The sequence below is a fragment of the Tribolium castaneum genome, chromosome 10 (assembly GCF_031307605.1).
Source record: "Tribolium castaneum strain GA2 chromosome 10, icTriCast1.1, whole genome shotgun sequence".
NCBI lineage: Eukaryota > Metazoa > Arthropoda > Insecta > Coleoptera > Tenebrionidae > Tribolium > Tribolium castaneum.
Window position 1 is genome coordinate 6763134 of NC_087403.1, and position 17268 is coordinate 6780401.

Sequence of the window (17268 nt, forward strand, 5' to 3'; positions counted from 1 at the left end):
TTAACAATGTTTGGATCTTTTTATAAACAGGCCCTTATAGAAATACAAAATTAGTTTAATGCTTTTAGGTGACCAAGGCCCCATTCTCGTACTTGTCGTTTAAAAAAAACATTGTTCTCGAAAACCACGAATTTTTTCCCACAAAATTTTAATCATTCAAATAAAACGTTGAAAATCAAAGACACTGGCTCCTATATTTTCGTAATTTTTTTATATTGGAACATAAATACAGATATGTTCTATTTTATTCATGTTGTTCACTTGCTTGGTTCGATGTAGAATGATCGGTACGGGAAAAGATTTTAACTCAAGTTTGCAAACTAATTAGTAATAATTATAGTTTTTATTTATTTATTTATTTATTTTTAATATTAATATTATTAAACTGCAAAAACTTTACCTATTCTATATTTATTTCATGCAGTATTTAGTAAATCTTGCAGTGAGACCAAAATTATGCTTTTTATTGCATTTTTAAAAACATAATACTTTTGTACAAGAGTTAGTATAACAAACAAAACAGAGAAAAAATAATGAGTTTGGAAGACTTGCTTAAGACATCTTATTATAACAGTTCGTAATAATAAATCTGTTCTCAACCCTTGGTAAGCCTCGTTTAATTTGGCTTTTTCTTGGTCGATCAACAATTCTAAAAACCGTGTTTTTTTAAATATATGTCCTTCTCGTAAATTAACTATTCAACCAACAATTTTGAAATTTGGTTCACTTAAAAAGCAAACCAGAACGCATCTAACAGCAGTAATAGATTAAAAAAAAAAGACAAAAAAAGCTACTTAAATTACAAGTTTACGAAATTGTGCGTTGAGATTTTCACCATCATGCGGTAAATTATATAAAATTTGACAATTTTAGGTACTTCTTTAAAATATAAGCACGTTTTTACAAAATGGACAATAGACCTTAAGGTTTTTGAGTTAATAACTTCTTAATAGAGCTTTTCAGACAAACAAACTAAGTTTACGGTTTGGAATCAAAATTTGGAAATAAATATATTTTTTAATATAATCCAAAAAACAACGTGTTAAAGGATTATCTAGTAACGGCTAGTGTAGGAGAAGCAAATTGATTTGCCAAAAACATTAATATTAGATTCAGTCTAAGCTGTAATTAAAAAAAGTTGCAGAGAAATAAAATTTTTGTAATCTGTAAATTTTTGAACCTTTTTGGGGATTTTATCAACTTTGTTTAATAAATAACGTATAAAGTAACGTGGTAGTACACATAATTGGACTAAAAATCATCTGATACCAATCTATTTATATTATTTAAAAAACTTATTACAGTAAACAAGGTTGATCTAAGGGTGCCTCCTCTGATAATAATCTAATGACTTTGGCATTAGCAATGCAGATATAAAACAAATTATCAGTGCATTCAGCGTGCAAAAATCTGCAAAATTTTTCAGCTTCGAATGATGATTATGGCAATTATAAATTATCGCAAGAATTCGCAGTTATCTACAGACATAGTGATTTTTTGGGTAAATAAGCGTCGCCTAAATAAGGGACGCCTAAATAAGCGTCGCCTAAATAGGCGTCGCCGAGATTATACTATCGGAACCGACGAGTGCCCAAATTAAAAAAAATAACAGAAAAAATGTAGAGCCCAAAATTCAAACATTCAAAAAATTTATATGGTTCTTACTCATTACCTATCTTCCTGGAATAATCATTGGCATTTGCTTCGATTAAATGCTTTTCATAACTTATCAATAAAAGCCTTCCACAAGGCGTGTGAGTTACAGTTTGCATAGAGTCGTTGTTCGAGCGTTGTTAATAATTTTGTGATGGGGTTGTTGTTTTCTAAATATTTTGTCAGCGAGTCCAGAATAATCCGTAATCGTCTGATGGTGCTTTTAAAGTAAGTAAGTCAAAAATGCAAAAGCTTTTATTACAATTTTCAATTTTTTTCCAGAGAGGAAGGCGCTTACAAGCTCCTCAGCCTCGCTGTTGCAAATTCGAAAATCTACCAGGTATGTAAAAAGGACCACGATCTGAGAGAAGCTTGTGCCGTTGCTGCTTTTCATCGATTCTACAATGAGAAGTTTATTCGCGAAGATGTGTACAACAGAACTGCGGACTTCATGGTCCTTTTGGATGATTTCGTCCAGTTTCAGCTTGCCATCGACGAGCAAAAACAACAGAGGAAGGCCCGCTGCAGCTTCCGCCGTTGCTACAAATTCAAGAAGGACTAAGATCCAGGCAAAATATTTAGAAACAACGTATCTATTTTTTTATTAATTCATTTGTAATGTTTATTATTATTATTAATATTATTATTGTTATATTAATTTTATCTATTTATTATTATCTAATCAAATATAGTATAAAGGAAGTTAAATTTTGCTTGCTGCTCTAGTTACCCCACTACCCGTGCTGTGCCCTTAGTTACATTAGCCGACATTTACAAAATAATCAAACAACAGTTTATTGCTCAGTTCTAATCGCCTTGTGATTGGTCTGTTTTACAGTTGGGAGTGCAATATCCCTCCCATATCCAATGACAAACGCTTCAATCGTCTAGCAGTTTTTTGTGCACCAGATAAACAAGTAGGAGGTGATCTTTAAATTTTTATTGGTCATTTACTCATTTCTGGGACAAATGAGACACCAGTGTAGTTAGAACTGGTTGTAGGGCTGGTTTTTCTCACAGAACGGGATTTCGCCTTAGGTGCGAATAAAATGGTCGATTTAATTTTTGGAAAAAATTTTTTGACACTTTTTTTTAATTTGTTACACAAAAACTAAGAGTCTTAAAAGTAAGATTTTTACACAACTAATTGAAATCAACGCTGTCGGTATAAAGAAATTAATAATTACATGTATAATAATTAAAATAAATAAATTTTTAAAATATTTTTTTTTGTTTTTGGATTTATAGACAAAAAAATTAAATTATTTCAGACAAAATTAATCAAAAAAAAAAAAAAAAAAGATTAGAGTACCTACTGGCATGCGCTCGCCCTTCTAAATTCTGCTCAAATAAACCTAAAAAGATAAATAAGCCGTATTCACAAAAATGTGTCAATTATTTGTATATACATCGATTAGGTTATTAGTTTTTTTTAATTTATTTTTGGACTAATCAAAAAACATGAAATGAAACATACTAAATTGGTTTCTTCGTTGATTTAGTTACAAATAGTAAATACTGCTAAATAAATTTGCAAAATGCTTTGCCTAAAATTTGTTTCTCAAAAAATTAAAGCGACTGGAACTTAAAAATCCACCCACTTGTAATTTTTTCAAGTACTTACCTCAAAAAACTTAAAAGCAAAGTTGTAATCAAAAAATTAGACAAGTTTTTTGTTTTTTTAACTTGCAGCAATTTATTATCTCATTAATAAATAAAACTAATTATTATTAATTTATTATCAATATTGATTCGTTTTGTGTATTGCTGGTTGCATTCCACATGCGTAAAATTATGTTTAAAAATCTTGTTTTAAATTTAAGATGTAACGTAATATTTCTAATTTTTGTTTATGTAATTTTTTTTACAAGGTTGAATGTAAAAACAGCTTTATTTCGTATAAACATTAAATTTCGATGTATTTTTCGATGTTGAAAAAAAACATCGATTTTCGCGAACTTCGATACTTACTTCCCTTTCGTCCCGAATCAAGTTGACGCTGCATTGCAGCTGTCAATTCGAAAATAAAAAAGTTCCGGAAGATATTCCCAGCAATTTGAAGAAAACTTGAAGTAATTCTCCATATATGTGAGCAATATTGCGAATAAAGTTAAGTTTCGTTGGCACTAGTCGGCAGTTTGATCACCACATTTCCACTTTTAGGTTAGTAGTCATATTTCCCTCATACAGAATAACTGTACTTAGAATCCTTTCACAGAGCATCAACTTTTATCTCAGAGGTGAATGTTCTATTACTTCTATTATTAAACAATGGCAAGAGGACAGCAGAAGTTGCAATCACAAGCCAAAGCACAGGAAAAGGCTGCTAAGGCCAAAAAGCAGCAAGGCCACAGTGCTACTGACCAGAAGAAGGCGGCCCAGAAGGCTTTAGTGTACGTTTGTACCGTTTGTAAGGTAAGGAAATAGCCCCGTTTTTTCCCTCGATTGCAGTGTGATTTCAGGCCCAAATGCCTGACCCCAAAACTTACAAACAACACTTTGAGAATAAGCATCCCAAGAGTGAAGTGCCTGCAGAATTGAAAGATGTATGAAAATTTCAATTCGCGTTTAACACCATCTGTGTTTCACTGTTAGAGGGACACTTTTTGTTGTTATGGTTCTTGAGTTACTCTTCCTTTCATTTCATTCATTTGGCTATCTTTGAAGTTGTTCATAGTTGAATCTTAATTTGTATTTATTGACTACGGCAATGTTGTGTTATTCAGATGGTTTGTGATTTTTTATTCCTACATTTGTACTAATAAACATGTTTGACCAACCCGCCTTCTTTACTGCCACCCCAATGAAAAAGTCGTTCAATTCTTAATCACTTTTTATTTAATGATTGTTGTCGTATGCATCTCATTGTAACTTACACATAAATCGTTCGGAAATTTACAAAAAAATCTGAGCCTTTTTAGCCAACGCTAAACTACAAAGATAGTCTCCAATTGTTAAAAACTAAACAATAACGTAAAAATAATATATTTTCAATTTAGAAAAGTTATAAAACAAAAACATTTACAAAATAATTACATTTGGACTTGACCGATCAGAGTACGCTTACACCTAAACAAAGCAAAACAAATCGACGTTACTTTTGATTCCGCTGACTTGAACACTATTCAATTTAAGTACGTCAAATTTACATGATTTGAGAAAATAAATATCAACTGTGTACAAAAAGAGTACGGAAATAAATCAACAATTTTCTAGTCAGACACACCACATTCAGAGAAATAATTGTACAGTTAAAATAAAAAATCTAAAGTAATGATTAGAATAATAATTGCAATAAAAGTGAAATTACATTATGGATCACACAAAGTGCATTCACATCCACTCACACGCATACATCTATCTATAATATACACTAGAGCTAAATCAGGAAGTCTGTTGCTTCAATTGTGCAAGTTTCGCCTTCACGTCTTGAAACGTCGGTCTTTTGTCCGGATTCAGATCCCACGCCTTGAACAATCAATTTTATTCATATAAACCATAAGACGGCAAAATTACCTGTCTCATAATTTCGTAAACTTCCGACGGACAGCCTTCCGGAGCCTCCATCTTGTATCCCTTCTCCACGTGCTTCACCACGTCCGCAAGAGGCTGAAATAGTAATTTACAATTATTTCGTTATTTAACTAAGCGGTCGCTAATCGCTAAATATTTTTAATATTAACGGTATCAATATACATAACTATAATTTTGTTGAAAATAAAAGAAACACAAAGGACAATTTTACGCTCAAAAAAAGGTCAATTTTATTCATTATAAACCAAAAATTACTTATTTACGAAGAGCACGGGCTCTGTTATATATTTATATTTATTATATATTTTGTTTATTGGGTGGGATTTTGTTCTTATCTTATTTCTTTGTTTTCATGTCTTTTCTTTCAACATGTATGTTTAATTTATGTAAAATAATTCATTTGAATCTTCTATATGTTTTTTAACTTAAGCATTGTTTTCCATCAAAAATAAATGAAAACAGAAGAGTGACTTACTATTCTCGGGTACGGAACTCTACCGAAGGAGTAAATCTCCCATAAGAGAATCCCGAAGCTCCACATGTCCGACTTGTTCGAAAATATCTGAAAGCAGAAAATGTACGGCGAAATGACCAGAATAGTGTTTTACATTTCGCTTCAAAGCCTCGGGAGCCGTCCATTTGATCGGCAACTTCGCCGACTCCGACATGGGATTCATCTCATTCCGCGCCAACCCAAAATCGGACACTTTCGCTACGCCGTTTTCGGCGATGAGAACATTCCTCGCAGCTAAATCCCTGTGCACCACATGCATTTTCTCCAAATACTCCATACCCGAGCTTGTGTCAAACGCAAAGTTGATCTGGTCCTTCTTCGTGACGTGCAAACGCCCCCTCGACCGCAAATAATCAACTAGACTGCCTTTACTCATATACTCCGTCACCAAATAAATCTGATCTTTCTTCCGCACAATGCCTAACAAATTAACCAAATTCTCGTGGTGGAGCGATTTCATTAAAATTGCCTCTGCCTCGCTCGAGTCCTTCAGCACCTTCACCGCCACCTTGTTCTTCTTCCACTTACCCAGCATCACCTCGCAAAACTCGCCCTTGCCGATTGGCTCGCAGATCTTCAAGAGAGACACGTGACCGAAACCGCGCCCAGTCATTGGACGGACTTACCTCGAGCTCCTGTTCAGAGATGACGCACAAGTCGTCGTTTTCCTTCGACTTTTCGTTGCACAACGCTTTCACTAACTTCGTACAGAGACCGTCGGCGTCGTTTTTGTAATGTTCGATCATGTCTTCGAGATTATCAAAAAACTCCTCGTCGTCGATTGTTAATTTACCTCCGTTCGACTTCACTCTGTAATGCTCGACTTTGTTGTCGTAGCAGACACACAGAGTGTAATCGCCCGGGAAATTCGTTGATTCCCGCACGAGAAACAGCCCATCGGTGCGCGCTGACAGCAAATTTTCGGCGTTCTCGCGCGAAATGTTGCCGTGAAACCAACTCCTGTGGCAAGTGTTATTGGGGGGAAAGCATGTACGGACGAACTTACGGTGTTGTACTGAATTTCGAATTCGGTCGCATTAAACTGGGGACATGGTTAACGTTGACGTCATGGCGCACATTTTTGAAATTGTTGCAATCTGAACTAATGTTCATGTTATTCGGGGATCTCAGACATTCGTGCTTGATACTGTTGTCCATTTGTGACGCCACTTCTTGGGACGCCATCTGAAAAAATACTTCGCTCTTCCATCACGAATAAATGACTCGTCGCGAATTCATTTGAATAAATTAGAATGAAGCGACTACTGCATCAAATTAAAACTGTAAAATCGGGCGCACTTTAGAATTTTATTCAAATTAGCGGAGTAATTAATAAGTTGAGCGTAATAATATGGAATTGTAATGACATAATGATTTCAAGGCTGCGTTATGTCATGTTAATTTCCCTGTGTTATTTACGATAGACACTGTCCTCAACAATGCGACGGTCTGTCGGATTTGCGCATCAGTTTGAAAATCGCCGCAAAACCGCGTCAACTTTCTCGGGCTGAATGATGGGAACCTGGCCTGAAAGTGTGGGAACTAGCGGTCCACTCACCCAGGAAGGGTCATCATGTGGACGGAACGCTTCGCTAGGGGTGCTCCTCTTGATGCCCCTGGCAGGAACTGTGGGTGGGTGTGAGGTGGTCATGGGGTCCCATTGACCGTCCGTTTGTTGACTGTAGTCGAAAATGTGCTGATACCTCTGCAACGACCCAACCTGATTTACGTATTCAATACGCGATGGGTTTAAATGACGCACCTGAGGAAATGGCGAGTTTTGGCTGGTCATCACTCAAGAATCAACCACTTCGACTCAACACATACTCACTGAAACGAAAGCATTAATAGCCACTTTCCTAGCCCCTTCACGCTCATTTTATTTCGGTGATAATAAATAACGGAAATGAATAATACATTTCTATCAAAATTTGCAATTTGGCCACGAAATTTTGGGTTTCACTGCGCAAAAGACGCAGCCGGTTCGCTAACGCCCTTCGCAATTCAACACAAACCAAAATTTTGCCAAAATATTGCCAAATGTATTAATATAAATCACTGACCCATTAAGTTGCATTTTTACCAAATTCACCGAACTAAACAACAAGCCACTCCAGAAACTCACCAAGTTTTTTAAAACACTTCGACTGGAGCGTTTGGAAGCATCGCTGATTTATTTTTTATGAGCAAACTGGGTTTAAATTTCAAAAACATACATTAAAATGTCAATCTCTAACCAACAACAGCCATTTTGGTTTGGAAAATGTCGATAAAGCAGGGCCCATCGAAGAGAAAGTGGCGCATAGGCAACAAACTATACACCGCTCAGAGAATTCGAATGGAAAGGTCTTTTCTAAGTAAAATAATCTAATTGCTAGGTATTTAAATAAGATTTTCTTAGAAAGACATACTGCTATAAAACGCCATAAGTATTATTACAGCTATTTGCTGAGCTAAATACAGTAGAACTCGGTTATAACGAACCCAAAAAACTTCAGAGTTTGTTCGTTATATTACAACCGATCGTCGCCTAATAGGATAATTTTAAGTTAAATAAGTTTTAATGTTTGAAATTGATAAAGAAAACAAAATATTTATGTATTTTTTTTAGAAAAATAGATAATTAATTATTTACATAAGTATACGTAAAATAATAGTGCAAATATTTTGTTTACTTACCTATTTTTGTTTGCCTTTAACAATTTAGCTGTTTTTAAAATATGTATCACTTTTGGGATCTTTCTACAATATCGGAAATGCTTAATGTTTCCTAGAATGAAACAAAAGTGCACGTGCGTACGCTATAAGTTACAACCGAGTCGTACAATCTTTTTTGTCTAAAAAATGTCAAAAGCGAGTGTTCGTTAAAACCGAACCAATTTGTTACTATAATATAGGACTTAAAATGGGTCTTTCAATTTTTTTAGTTATAACCAAGTTCCACTGTATTTTAAACAGTACACATACACTTTATGATCTTTTTTTACTGATAAAAAATAATGTTTGAGAAGAGAAAAAATATGTATAGTATTTGTTTTCACATGATGGCAATGCCAGGAAATACTGAACAGTATAAATATATTTTTTTTATTTTTTTAAGGGTGGTAAAATAAAAAACGAGCTTAATATTTGTTGTGACTTTATTATATTAAAATTACTACACCAGGAATACATTGTAATTTATGTATCACCGGGGAAGTACCTGAAACAAACAAAAACATTTCAGATACAAGCGGATTGATAAAGCATTAAATGTGAGTCAAAAACATTTTCAGTACATTTTGTAACATCAAGGTTCTCAGTCGGGAAAAGAAGACAAAAAATAAATCATCATTGAATGAAATTACAAAAAAATACATGAAAGTAAAATTACCTGAATAAATCCCAACTGCCACAACAGCCTGAAAAAGAAAACAAACTGTAATACCAATTAAATAACATTTGGTGTGATTTACGAAAACAACTACTCAGTAATTTTTTGACATCAAAATATTCAGTCGGGAAAAGAAGACAAAAACATGAATTCATCATTTCGTGACTTAAGATACTAATAAAATAAAACCAACTCACCATTAAACACTGGGACAAATGTTATAGTTCAGTAGAAAAGTAATTCACCTGTGAATTACCTTAGGGTAAGAAACTATGATTTTCTTGCAAGGTTATCACACTGATTAAACAAGAGTCGTTTAATCAGCTCTAGAACTTGCGTCAATCTGTCAAAAAATGAGAAAAAAACACAATTTAGCGTCAACCAATTTTATTCCTGAAAAGTCATTTATAAAACTTTATTTTTGCGCACTGTGACTGCTAGATTTGCTGTCGCGAAGACTGGCAGATCTGCGCCTCTTCATTTCTTCCTTCTTGGCCTTTGATTCCTTCTTACGCTGGGCTAATAATTTAGCGTAATTGTCTGACTGCTCCTTGCGCCTCAAGCAACGCTTCTTCTTCAGAGCCAGCCTATGACGCTTGCGCTGGAGAACAAAACAAATTACAACAAATTCACTTAAAAAAAACAAAAACTGTATTTGCAACATCATTGACAATAAAAACCTACTGTCGGAGTGATATCACAAAATTGGTGTACCACACACATGAACGCTTCTTTAGTTTGGCAAAACACTAAGAAACTGCCTGAGTGTGGATTTTGCGATGTCACTAAATTACCTGCAAGACAACTGGTGTGATCAAGCGCTGGATTTTGGGTGCCTTGAAGCGCTGCTTCTTGCCCTCTTTCTGGGGCAAGGGGCGCTTCACCACATACTGACGGACGTCGTCTTCTTTGCTCAAATTGAAAAGTTTTCTAATATTTGATGCTCTTTTGGGTCCCAAACGCCGCGGGACTGTGGTGTCAGTCAATCCAGGGATTTCCTGTAACATAGTCAATGACAATGTCCAACTAGCCGTAGAAAAAAAAATGTGCGAGTGACAATTCCACGCCAATTTGACGAAATTGGCGTGTGGTAAGTGACTACAATGCTCTAGCAGTTTCAAGTCACACACAACTTTGCACAATTGGGTGTTTGTAAACTGCAAGCTGCTCGAAAACCAACGCACCTGTTCGCCTTTACGCACGATAACGAGGGCAAGCACACTCAAGTTGCCGTCGACGATGCACCCTCTAACTGACTTGCGTTTCCTTTCACCGTCACGCCGGGGTCTGTAGCAGGAGTGGCCCTTTGAGAGGAGAAGGCGAACGCGGCCTTAAAACACAACTTTAAACAAAATCAACCACTTGCGGAGCCACTCACTGTTCGTGAGAACACCCTGCTTCATCGGGAACCCTTGCTTGTCGTTCCCGCCCGATATTCTAAGAACGTAGCCCTTCCATTCGTCTCCCAAGGGGTCAGCCTCGACTTCCTGTCCCATCCGCTTTTCATAGAAAATACGGATTTTGTGTTCGTCGACGACTTCGAACAGCTTCTGACATCCTGTCGCAGGATAGGACACGTTCAGCTGCAAAAACAAATTGCTACATGATAGAGGTTAGGTCAGGCTACGTGTAGCAACACGCAAATAGCGACGATTATCTCGACCATCGTCCAGTTGCCAAGAGACAATTTAACCGGAGATGGCCTCTTATTCATCCCGCAAGGGATCAGTGTTCATATTTTTGCAAAAAATTGAACAAATTTGAGCTTTTTCCGTAAACTCACCTTCATGATGCTTCCATATATCTGCACACCCGAAGCGAGAAAGAAATAAACAAAGATGAAGTGATTGGGAGAGGACAATGCGCAAACGCACTGAGACTCATTCTAGGCGTGCGCAACTTTAAACTAGAGAGGGGTACAAAATACAATAATTACAAACTCTATTTGTCTTTATTTCTTTTTTTTAACAAATTGACAATGTATTGAAATCATGTTTCTTCTTCAAATTTGTCCTCTTCTGTTTCGTCTTCATCCCCATACTCCTCATCAACTTCCGCATCCTGAGAACAAAAATCAATATCTACAGGTGTTCACATAATTTTATGTGCAAATTGGAATCCGGAATACAGACAGAACCAAAAATACTTAATCCACAAAATTCATGTCCTTGATGTAGGGCATTTTTCAAAAAATTTTTCTTGATTTTAATTAACAATTCTTGTAAAAACAGCCTCTGAAGAGACTTTAATAAAGCGAAACCAAAATCTTTATGCTTGGAAAAAATTACCTTTTTCTAGAAAGCAATATTTCTGGTGTAAAGTTCACAAGAACTTTTTTGTTTTATTTTATTTATTTTATTTCTTTTGAATTTTTGAAACTAACCAGAGAGGTAAACAAGTATACAATCAAAAACCGTAAAAAATATCAGTTGCCATCAGGTTAAATTGCAATAGCTTTGACTAAACTTTGCCTATAATAAAGACTATTTATTATTATTATTGTTATTACTATTATACTTAAATCATTTAAAAATAATGTGAATACTCAAAAACGTCATAAATATTGCTATTGTGTCATTTAGAATTGCAACATTTTAGGTGATTAGGATAGATTAGGATTATATTTACCCCACCTCTTGATCGATAATTTTTTTTTCTAAGCAAAAGTGATTTATAACATTAATAAGTTACTGATTAGTTTGTAACTTTTGAGTGCACACATGCACAGGCCTCTTACAATTATAGGAATCAGGCTGAATATTTATTTTACAAGTCCTTGAAACAACTTTTCGAAATCATGGCAAGCTGATATAAGTATAGATTAGATGGATTCCTGGAACACTAACCTGATACTGCTGATATTCGGAAATTAAGTCATTCAAATTGCTTTCAGCCTCTGTGAATTCTTGCAAATCCATGCCTTCAGCCTGATACCAATGCACATAGGCCTTGCGTCTGAACATAGCTGAGAACTGTTCCTGTATGCGTTTAAATAATTCTTGAATGGCTGTGGTGTTTGCAATGAAAGTTGACGAAATGGGGGCGTGTGGCGACGATATGTCACAAACCGCCGTTTGGATGTTATGTGGGATCCACTCGACGAAATAGGCCGAGTTTTTCTGTTGTGTTTCAAACATGACATGGTCTACCTCTTTCATTGAAACGGGTCCTCGGAAGATGGTAGCGACGGTCAAATATCGCCCGTTTGCCGGATTACAAGCTGCCATGATATTCCGGGGACTGAACATCTGTTCAGTCAAGTCTTTGACGCTTAATTTCCGGTAAGCGACACTTCCCGGAGCCGTCAGCGGCGCAAATCCGGGGACGAAGAAGTGTAGCCGAGGAAACGGTACCATATTTACCGACAGTTTCCTCAAGTCAGCGTTCAACTGACCCGGGAACCGGAAACAAGTGGTGACCCCCGCCATTGTCAAGGAAATCAAATGGTTCAAATCGTCGTACTTCGGTGACGATTTCTTCAAAGTGTTGAAGCAAATGTCGTAGAGGGCTTCATTGTCAATGCACTGCGTCTGATCGGTGTTTTCGATCAGTTGCTGAACGGACAAGGTCGCATTGTAGGGCTCCAGAACCACTTCCGAGACTTTCGGTGATGGCACCACGCTGAAACTTGTCACCATTCGGTCAGGGTACTCCTCACGCACCTTCGAAGTGAGCAAAGTGCCAAAACCGGAGCCGGTACCACCACCTAGAGAGTGCGTGAACTGGAACCCTTGGAAGCAATCGCATCTCTCAACCTCGTGTTGGATCACGTCCAAGACGTTGTCGCAAATTTCGGCGCCTTCGGTGTAGTGACCGGTGGCCCAGTTGTTCCCGGCACCCGACTGAGCGAAAACGAAGTTGTTTGGGTTGAAGAGGGTACCGAGAGGCCCGGCGCGCACCATGTCCATGGTACCGGGTTCTAGATCCACCAGCACCGCCCTAGGGACGTAATTCGCGTTTTCCGCTTCGTTAAAGTACACTTCAATTCGCTCCAATTGGAGATCATTGTCGCCCACGTATTTTCCAACAGGGTTAATGCCATGTTCTTTCGATATCGTATGCCAAAACTAGATAATTTATTATCGGATTATTACGTAATTCCTATATTTAGCCAGGGTACGTACCCGTGAACCAATTTGGTTCCCGCATTGACCCACTTGAAGATGCACAATTTCACGCATTTTTACGTGCCGGTTCAACCCTATTATTCTACACAAAACTTACGAGTGGACTGTTTACCACAAATATGGTAAATCGTTGATGATAAGATAACGAATAAATAGGCATCAGATATGACATAATTAAAAAAGTATATCTTTATTTAAAAATCAATATAAACCAAAGTTATATAATAATTAAACAAGAATAAGTAAACATCGCTTGTTATTCGGGCGAATTTGTTTGAAATTAATTCGTAATTTGCATTAAAATTGCTTCCTTATCACTTACCACTATCACAAAACAATTAAGATTGTGCGCAATGAGTCATAATGTAATACTCATAATTTTCGTAACATAAAGAGAGCAAATCATGCTTTTTAATCTTAAATTACACGTAAGAAACCCTGTAATCGGATATAATACAAAAGTGTGTGTCATTTTGAAAAAATAATTTACGTGAAATTTTAAACTTAGTAATTGGCCATATCAGGTCAAACTATGCAGAAGTTCTGCCTGATTTTTAAAGAAAGTCAACCACAATCAGTGTAGGATGATGTAATGCTTCAAGCGCACTTGTCTAAATAATTTCATAAGGTCTTATTACTCATAAAAATTAATAAACTTGAAAATTTCATACGCAGACATTATTAGATATTATCATATTACGCACAGACCGTGATTTTTGACGAGCGTTCTTACGATCAAAAAGTATCAATTTAATGAATGTTTTTTAATTAATTTAATAGTATTTTGGGTGTAACTGGTTTAATGTTATCAAATACAAATAAACTGTGGCCACCTTTTTCACTTTCTTGCGAATGGAATGTAACAAAAAATGTTTTTTTCGAATGCTTTGGAAGCTGTTTCCGGTGGTAGCTCCACTCAGTGCCCTAAAGTGAAGTAAAAAAAAAGTTGTAAGTGTATACATAACAATCAAATGTAAGGATACTCTTTGAAAAAAAGGTCGAAAGAGTATTCAGAATGGCCCCCGAAGGACGAATCAGTTATTACAGGAAAGGAGGAATATAGTAAAAATAATGAAAAAGAATTTTGCAAAATGCTTTTATAGAAAGTTGTTGTACTTTATGTTTTATTACGTAGTAAATTTAACATACTTTAACACGCCCTTTATAAACGATTAAACACACTTTTTTATGGAAATGTTTGACACGACAAGTTTATTTATGCCCTATATACATTTCATTAAATCGCACTGAAGTTTATGTTATTGACTTAAGGTAGATTTATCTGCCCTTAAACATATTCATTAAACATATGAAATTTGTGGCAATACCACTAATTTTTGCAACAACATTTCACGTTTGCACAAGGGAAAGGAGAAAAATAGTGAAAATAATGAATAAAAATTTTGCAAAATGCTTTTATAGAAAAGTTGGTGTACTATATGTTTTATTACCTGGTAAACTTAATACACGTTAACACGCCCTTTATGAACGATTAAACAACCTTTTTCATAAAAATGTCTGACACGAGAAATTCATTTGTCCCTATATACATTTCAATCTCACTGAAGTTTATGTCGTTGACTCAAGGTAGATTTGTCTGCCCTTAAACATATTCAATAATAATTAATAACGCTCTAAAAGTGCAAAAAAGCACACAAAATCCATTAAAGTTAAAATTCAACACTTCAGAAAAGAGCATAATAAACCTAATCCTATTTTCTGAACTTTTGTCTCTATCTGACATTAGCACATAATAAAGGTAGAGAGATTTGGGCCCTAAATATCCTATCATAACGCTCTGAAAGGGCAGAAATGAAGACAAAATATAATAGTGTAAATTTTGCCATTTCCAGGTAACAACATAACCCAACTTTTCGAGCCTACCGAATTTTCAACAAAACAAACCAAACAAACAATTTGTGGCTATACGCATTGCAATATCACTAATTTTTGCATCAAAATTTGACATTGGCAGTTTCTGTTTAAATGAAAACACGCATTTTTATTTTTCCATTAACTGCATGCGAAACTTTTATAATTTTAGACGTTTATAGACAAATACATTTGTCATAATTAAGTTTTCTAGATCAATACAGTACTATTTTGAATAATTCTGTGTATAAATGTTTCTAAATTTGACGGAATGTGCCAGTGAATATTTCTGGTGATCACCTGTTTTGTCAATTTCTGTCAATGACTTACTTAGATTTGTGTGTTCCGAGGTTACGTGTGCGGCGCAGGCGGCGAAGGCGGAGCAGTCGACAGCGAGCAGTGGCATGGGTCACATCGGGACCGGGAGCGGGAGCGAGAGCGAGGCGGTTTATTTAAATTGTAGTGTGAATTGTGCCGTTTCGTTTAATTTATTCAGTTTGTTACTTGCCGTTGTCGCGAACGGACGTGTGCTCAAGCAAATCTAAATTTTTTGGTTTAAATTTTAAATTCGGTGATCGCGGTTAGCGTAGTGTGTGTTAGTGCCAATGGAATGGACTTTAAGGAGGAAACAATCCGGATTAAAGGGTAAGTTTGCAGTGATTTATTTTTAGAAAATTAAAAAAAATCTGTGATATTTTCAACTAGTAATTTAAGGGCACATTGTTCTAATTTCATTGTTTCTTCTATTGAAGTAGGTCCGTTTAAGAAGAAGATGGCATCGGAACAGAAGACAAAGGTCAGTGCATTTTTTTTTTCATTTGCGGTTAATTTATTTTCATATCTTGCTACAAACGGTAGCAGACATGCGTTTCTTAAATTCGGTATTGAAAAGTCATAGTTTGAGTGACACGTTTTAAATTCAGTAACTATAAATAAAATAAAATACTCAAACAATTTATTGCCACGTACTGATTTTGGCTTTAATTTCAATCGATGAAGAAAGTGGCTTGCTCTAATTTAATGCAAATAAAGCTTTTTTATTGGTTTTATTTTTATTATTTTTTAATGCTACAAACGGTAGCCAACGTGGAAGCGATACGCAGGTACGTCCATTTTATTCTTGTGTCGTATTTGTTTATTTCACAAACCAATAATTTCATAAAATTTAATTGCAATTATAATGTTGTGTACACCGGCTCTAAATGCGGTGTTGAAAAGTTATAGTTTGAGTGACACGTTTTAAATTCAGTAACTATAAATAAAATAAAACACTCAAACAATTTATTGCCACGTACTGATTTTGGCTTTAATTTCAATCGATGAAGAAAGTGGCTTGCTCTAAATTTAATGCAAATAAACATTTTTTTTTGGTTTTATTTTTATTATTATTATTTTTAATGCTACAAACGGTAGCCAACGTGGAAGCGATACACAGGTACGTCCATTTTATTGTTGTGTCGTATTTATTTATTTCACAAACCAATAATTTCATAAAATTTAATTGCAATTACAATGTTGTGTACTCCGGCTCTAAATACGGTGTCGAAAAGTCATAGTTTGAGTGACTCATTTTAAATTCAGTAACTAAAATATAATCAAACACTCAAATAATTTATTGCCACGCATTAATTTTGACTTTAATTTCAATGAATGAACGTGGCTTGCTCAAAATTTAATGCAAATAAACATTTTTTTTTGGTTTAATTTTTATTATTATTTTTTCTAATGCTACAAACGGTAGCCAACGTGGAAGCGATACGCAGGTACGTCCATTTTATTGTTGTGTCGTATTTATTTATTTCACAAACCAATAATTTCATAAAATTTAATTGCAATTACAATGTTGTGTACACCGGCTCTAAATACGGTGTCGAAAAGTCATAGTTTGAGTGATTCATTTTAAATTCAGTAACTAAAATATAATCAAACACTCAAATAATTTATTGCCACGCATTAATTTTGACTTTAATTTCAATGAATGAACGTGGCTTGCTCAAAATTTAATGCAAATAAACATTATTTTTTTGGTTTCATTTTATTATTATTATCTTTTTAATGCTACAAACGGTAGCCAACGTGGAAGCGATACGCAGGTACGTCCATTTTATTGTTGTGTCGTATTTATTTATTTCACAAACCAATAATTTCATAAAATTTAATTGCAATTACAATGTTGTGTACACCGGCTCTAAATA

The 17268-nt window shown here is 35.2% G+C and overlaps 4 protein-coding genes across 5 annotated transcripts; 1 reads left to right on the forward strand and 3 right to left on the reverse strand.

The window, feature by feature from the left end:
• Nucleotides 1–3673: 3673 nt before the first annotated feature.
• LOC656154 (zinc finger protein 706) lies at nt 3674–4432 on the forward strand. Its single transcript, XM_961253.4, has 3 exons — nt 3674–3816; nt 3872–4068; nt 4116–4432. Exons 2-3 carry the CDS (start codon nt 3925–3927, stop codon nt 4203–4205), a joined length of 234 nt encoding a protein of 77 aa, XP_966346.1. The 5' UTR covers nt 3674–3816; nt 3872–3924; the 3' UTR covers nt 4206–4432.
• Nucleotides 4433–4468: 36 nt separating this feature from the next.
• Nucleotides 4469–7959, reverse strand: Csk (C-terminal Src kinase). 2 transcript variants are annotated; one of them, XM_963386.5, is made up of 9 exons: nt 7827–7959; nt 7464–7531; nt 7260–7406; nt 6708–6886; nt 6328–6661; nt 5796–6275; nt 5663–5749; nt 5170–5262; nt 4469–5121 (listed from the first exon to the last, which is right to left on the reverse strand). In XM_963386.5, the coding sequence occupies exons 2-9, from the start codon at nt 7491–7493 to the stop codon at nt 5038–5040; spliced, it is 1434 nt and encodes a 477-aa protein (XP_968479.1). In that variant the 5' UTR covers nt 7494–7531; nt 7827–7959; the 3' UTR covers nt 4469–5037. The 2 variants fall into 2 exon arrangements, with proteins under 2 accessions (XP_968479.1, XP_008199356.1); XM_008201134.3 differs by having other exon boundaries at nt 7260–7421.
• A 1485-nt stretch (nt 7960–9444) lies between these two features.
• RpS6 (Ribosomal protein S6) lies at nt 9445–10911 on the reverse strand. Its single transcript, NM_001172390.1, has 5 exons — nt 10858–10911; nt 10453–10657; nt 10259–10404; nt 9869–10072; nt 9445–9675 (listed from the first exon to the last, which is right to left on the reverse strand). Exons 1-5 carry the CDS (start codon nt 10861–10863, stop codon nt 9490–9492), a joined length of 747 nt encoding a protein of 248 aa, NP_001165861.1. The 5' UTR covers nt 10864–10911; the 3' UTR covers nt 9445–9489.
• Nucleotides 10912–11006: 95 nt separating this feature from the next.
• LOC656712 (tubulin beta chain) lies at nt 11007–13357 on the reverse strand. The gene is made up of 3 exons (XM_963221.4): nt 13199–13357; nt 11921–13141; nt 11007–11135 (listed from the first exon to the last, which is right to left on the reverse strand). The coding sequence occupies exons 1-3, from the start codon at nt 13253–13255 to the stop codon at nt 11064–11066; spliced, it is 1350 nt and encodes a 449-aa protein (XP_968314.1). The 5' UTR covers nt 13256–13357; the 3' UTR covers nt 11007–11063.
• Nucleotides 13358–17268: the final 3911 nt, after the last annotated feature.

Bases quoted from the DNA above. Each gene is read 5' to 3' on its own strand.
- LOC656712 (XM_963221.4), bottom strand. From the start codon at position 13,255: ATGCGTGAAATTGTGCATCTTCAAGTGGGTCAATGCGGGAACCAAATT. The intron at 13,142-13,198 runs GTACGTACCCTG...TAAATTATCTAG, and splicing joins GGAACCAAATTGGTTCACGG to TTTTGGCATACGATATCGAA. The intron at 11,136-11,920 runs GTTAGTGTTCCA...TTTTGTTCTCAG, and splicing joins CCGAATATCAGCAGTATCAG to GATGCGGAAGTTGATGAGGA.
- LOC656154 (XM_961253.4), top strand. From the start codon at position 3,925: ATGGCAAGAGGACAGCAGAAGTTGCAATCACAAGCCAAAGCACAGGAA. The intron at 4,069-4,115 runs GTAAGGAAATAG...GTGTGATTTCAG, and splicing joins ACGTTTGTACCGTTTGTAAG to GCCCAAATGCCTGACCCCAA.
- Csk (XM_008201134.3), bottom strand. From the start codon at position 7,493: ATGACCAGCCAAAACTCGCCATTTCCTCAG. The intron at 6,887-7,259 runs GTGAGTGGACCG...GTATTTTTTCAG, and splicing joins CACATGATGACCCTTCCTGG to ATGGCGTCCCAAGAAGTGGC. The intron at 5,750-5,795 runs GTAAAACACTAT...TTCTGCTTTCAG, and splicing joins CCGAGGCTTTGAAGCGAAAT to ATATTTTCGAACAAGTCGGA.
- RpS6 (NM_001172390.1), bottom strand. The intron at 10,073-10,258 runs GTGCGTTGGTTT...ACTATGTTACAG, and splicing joins TCGTGCGTAAAGGCGAACAG to GAAATCCCTGGATTGACTGA. The intron at 9,676-9,868 runs GTAATTTAGTGA...TTTGTTCTCCAG, and splicing joins TCACACCAGTTGTCTTGCAG to CGCAAGCGTCATAGGCTGGC.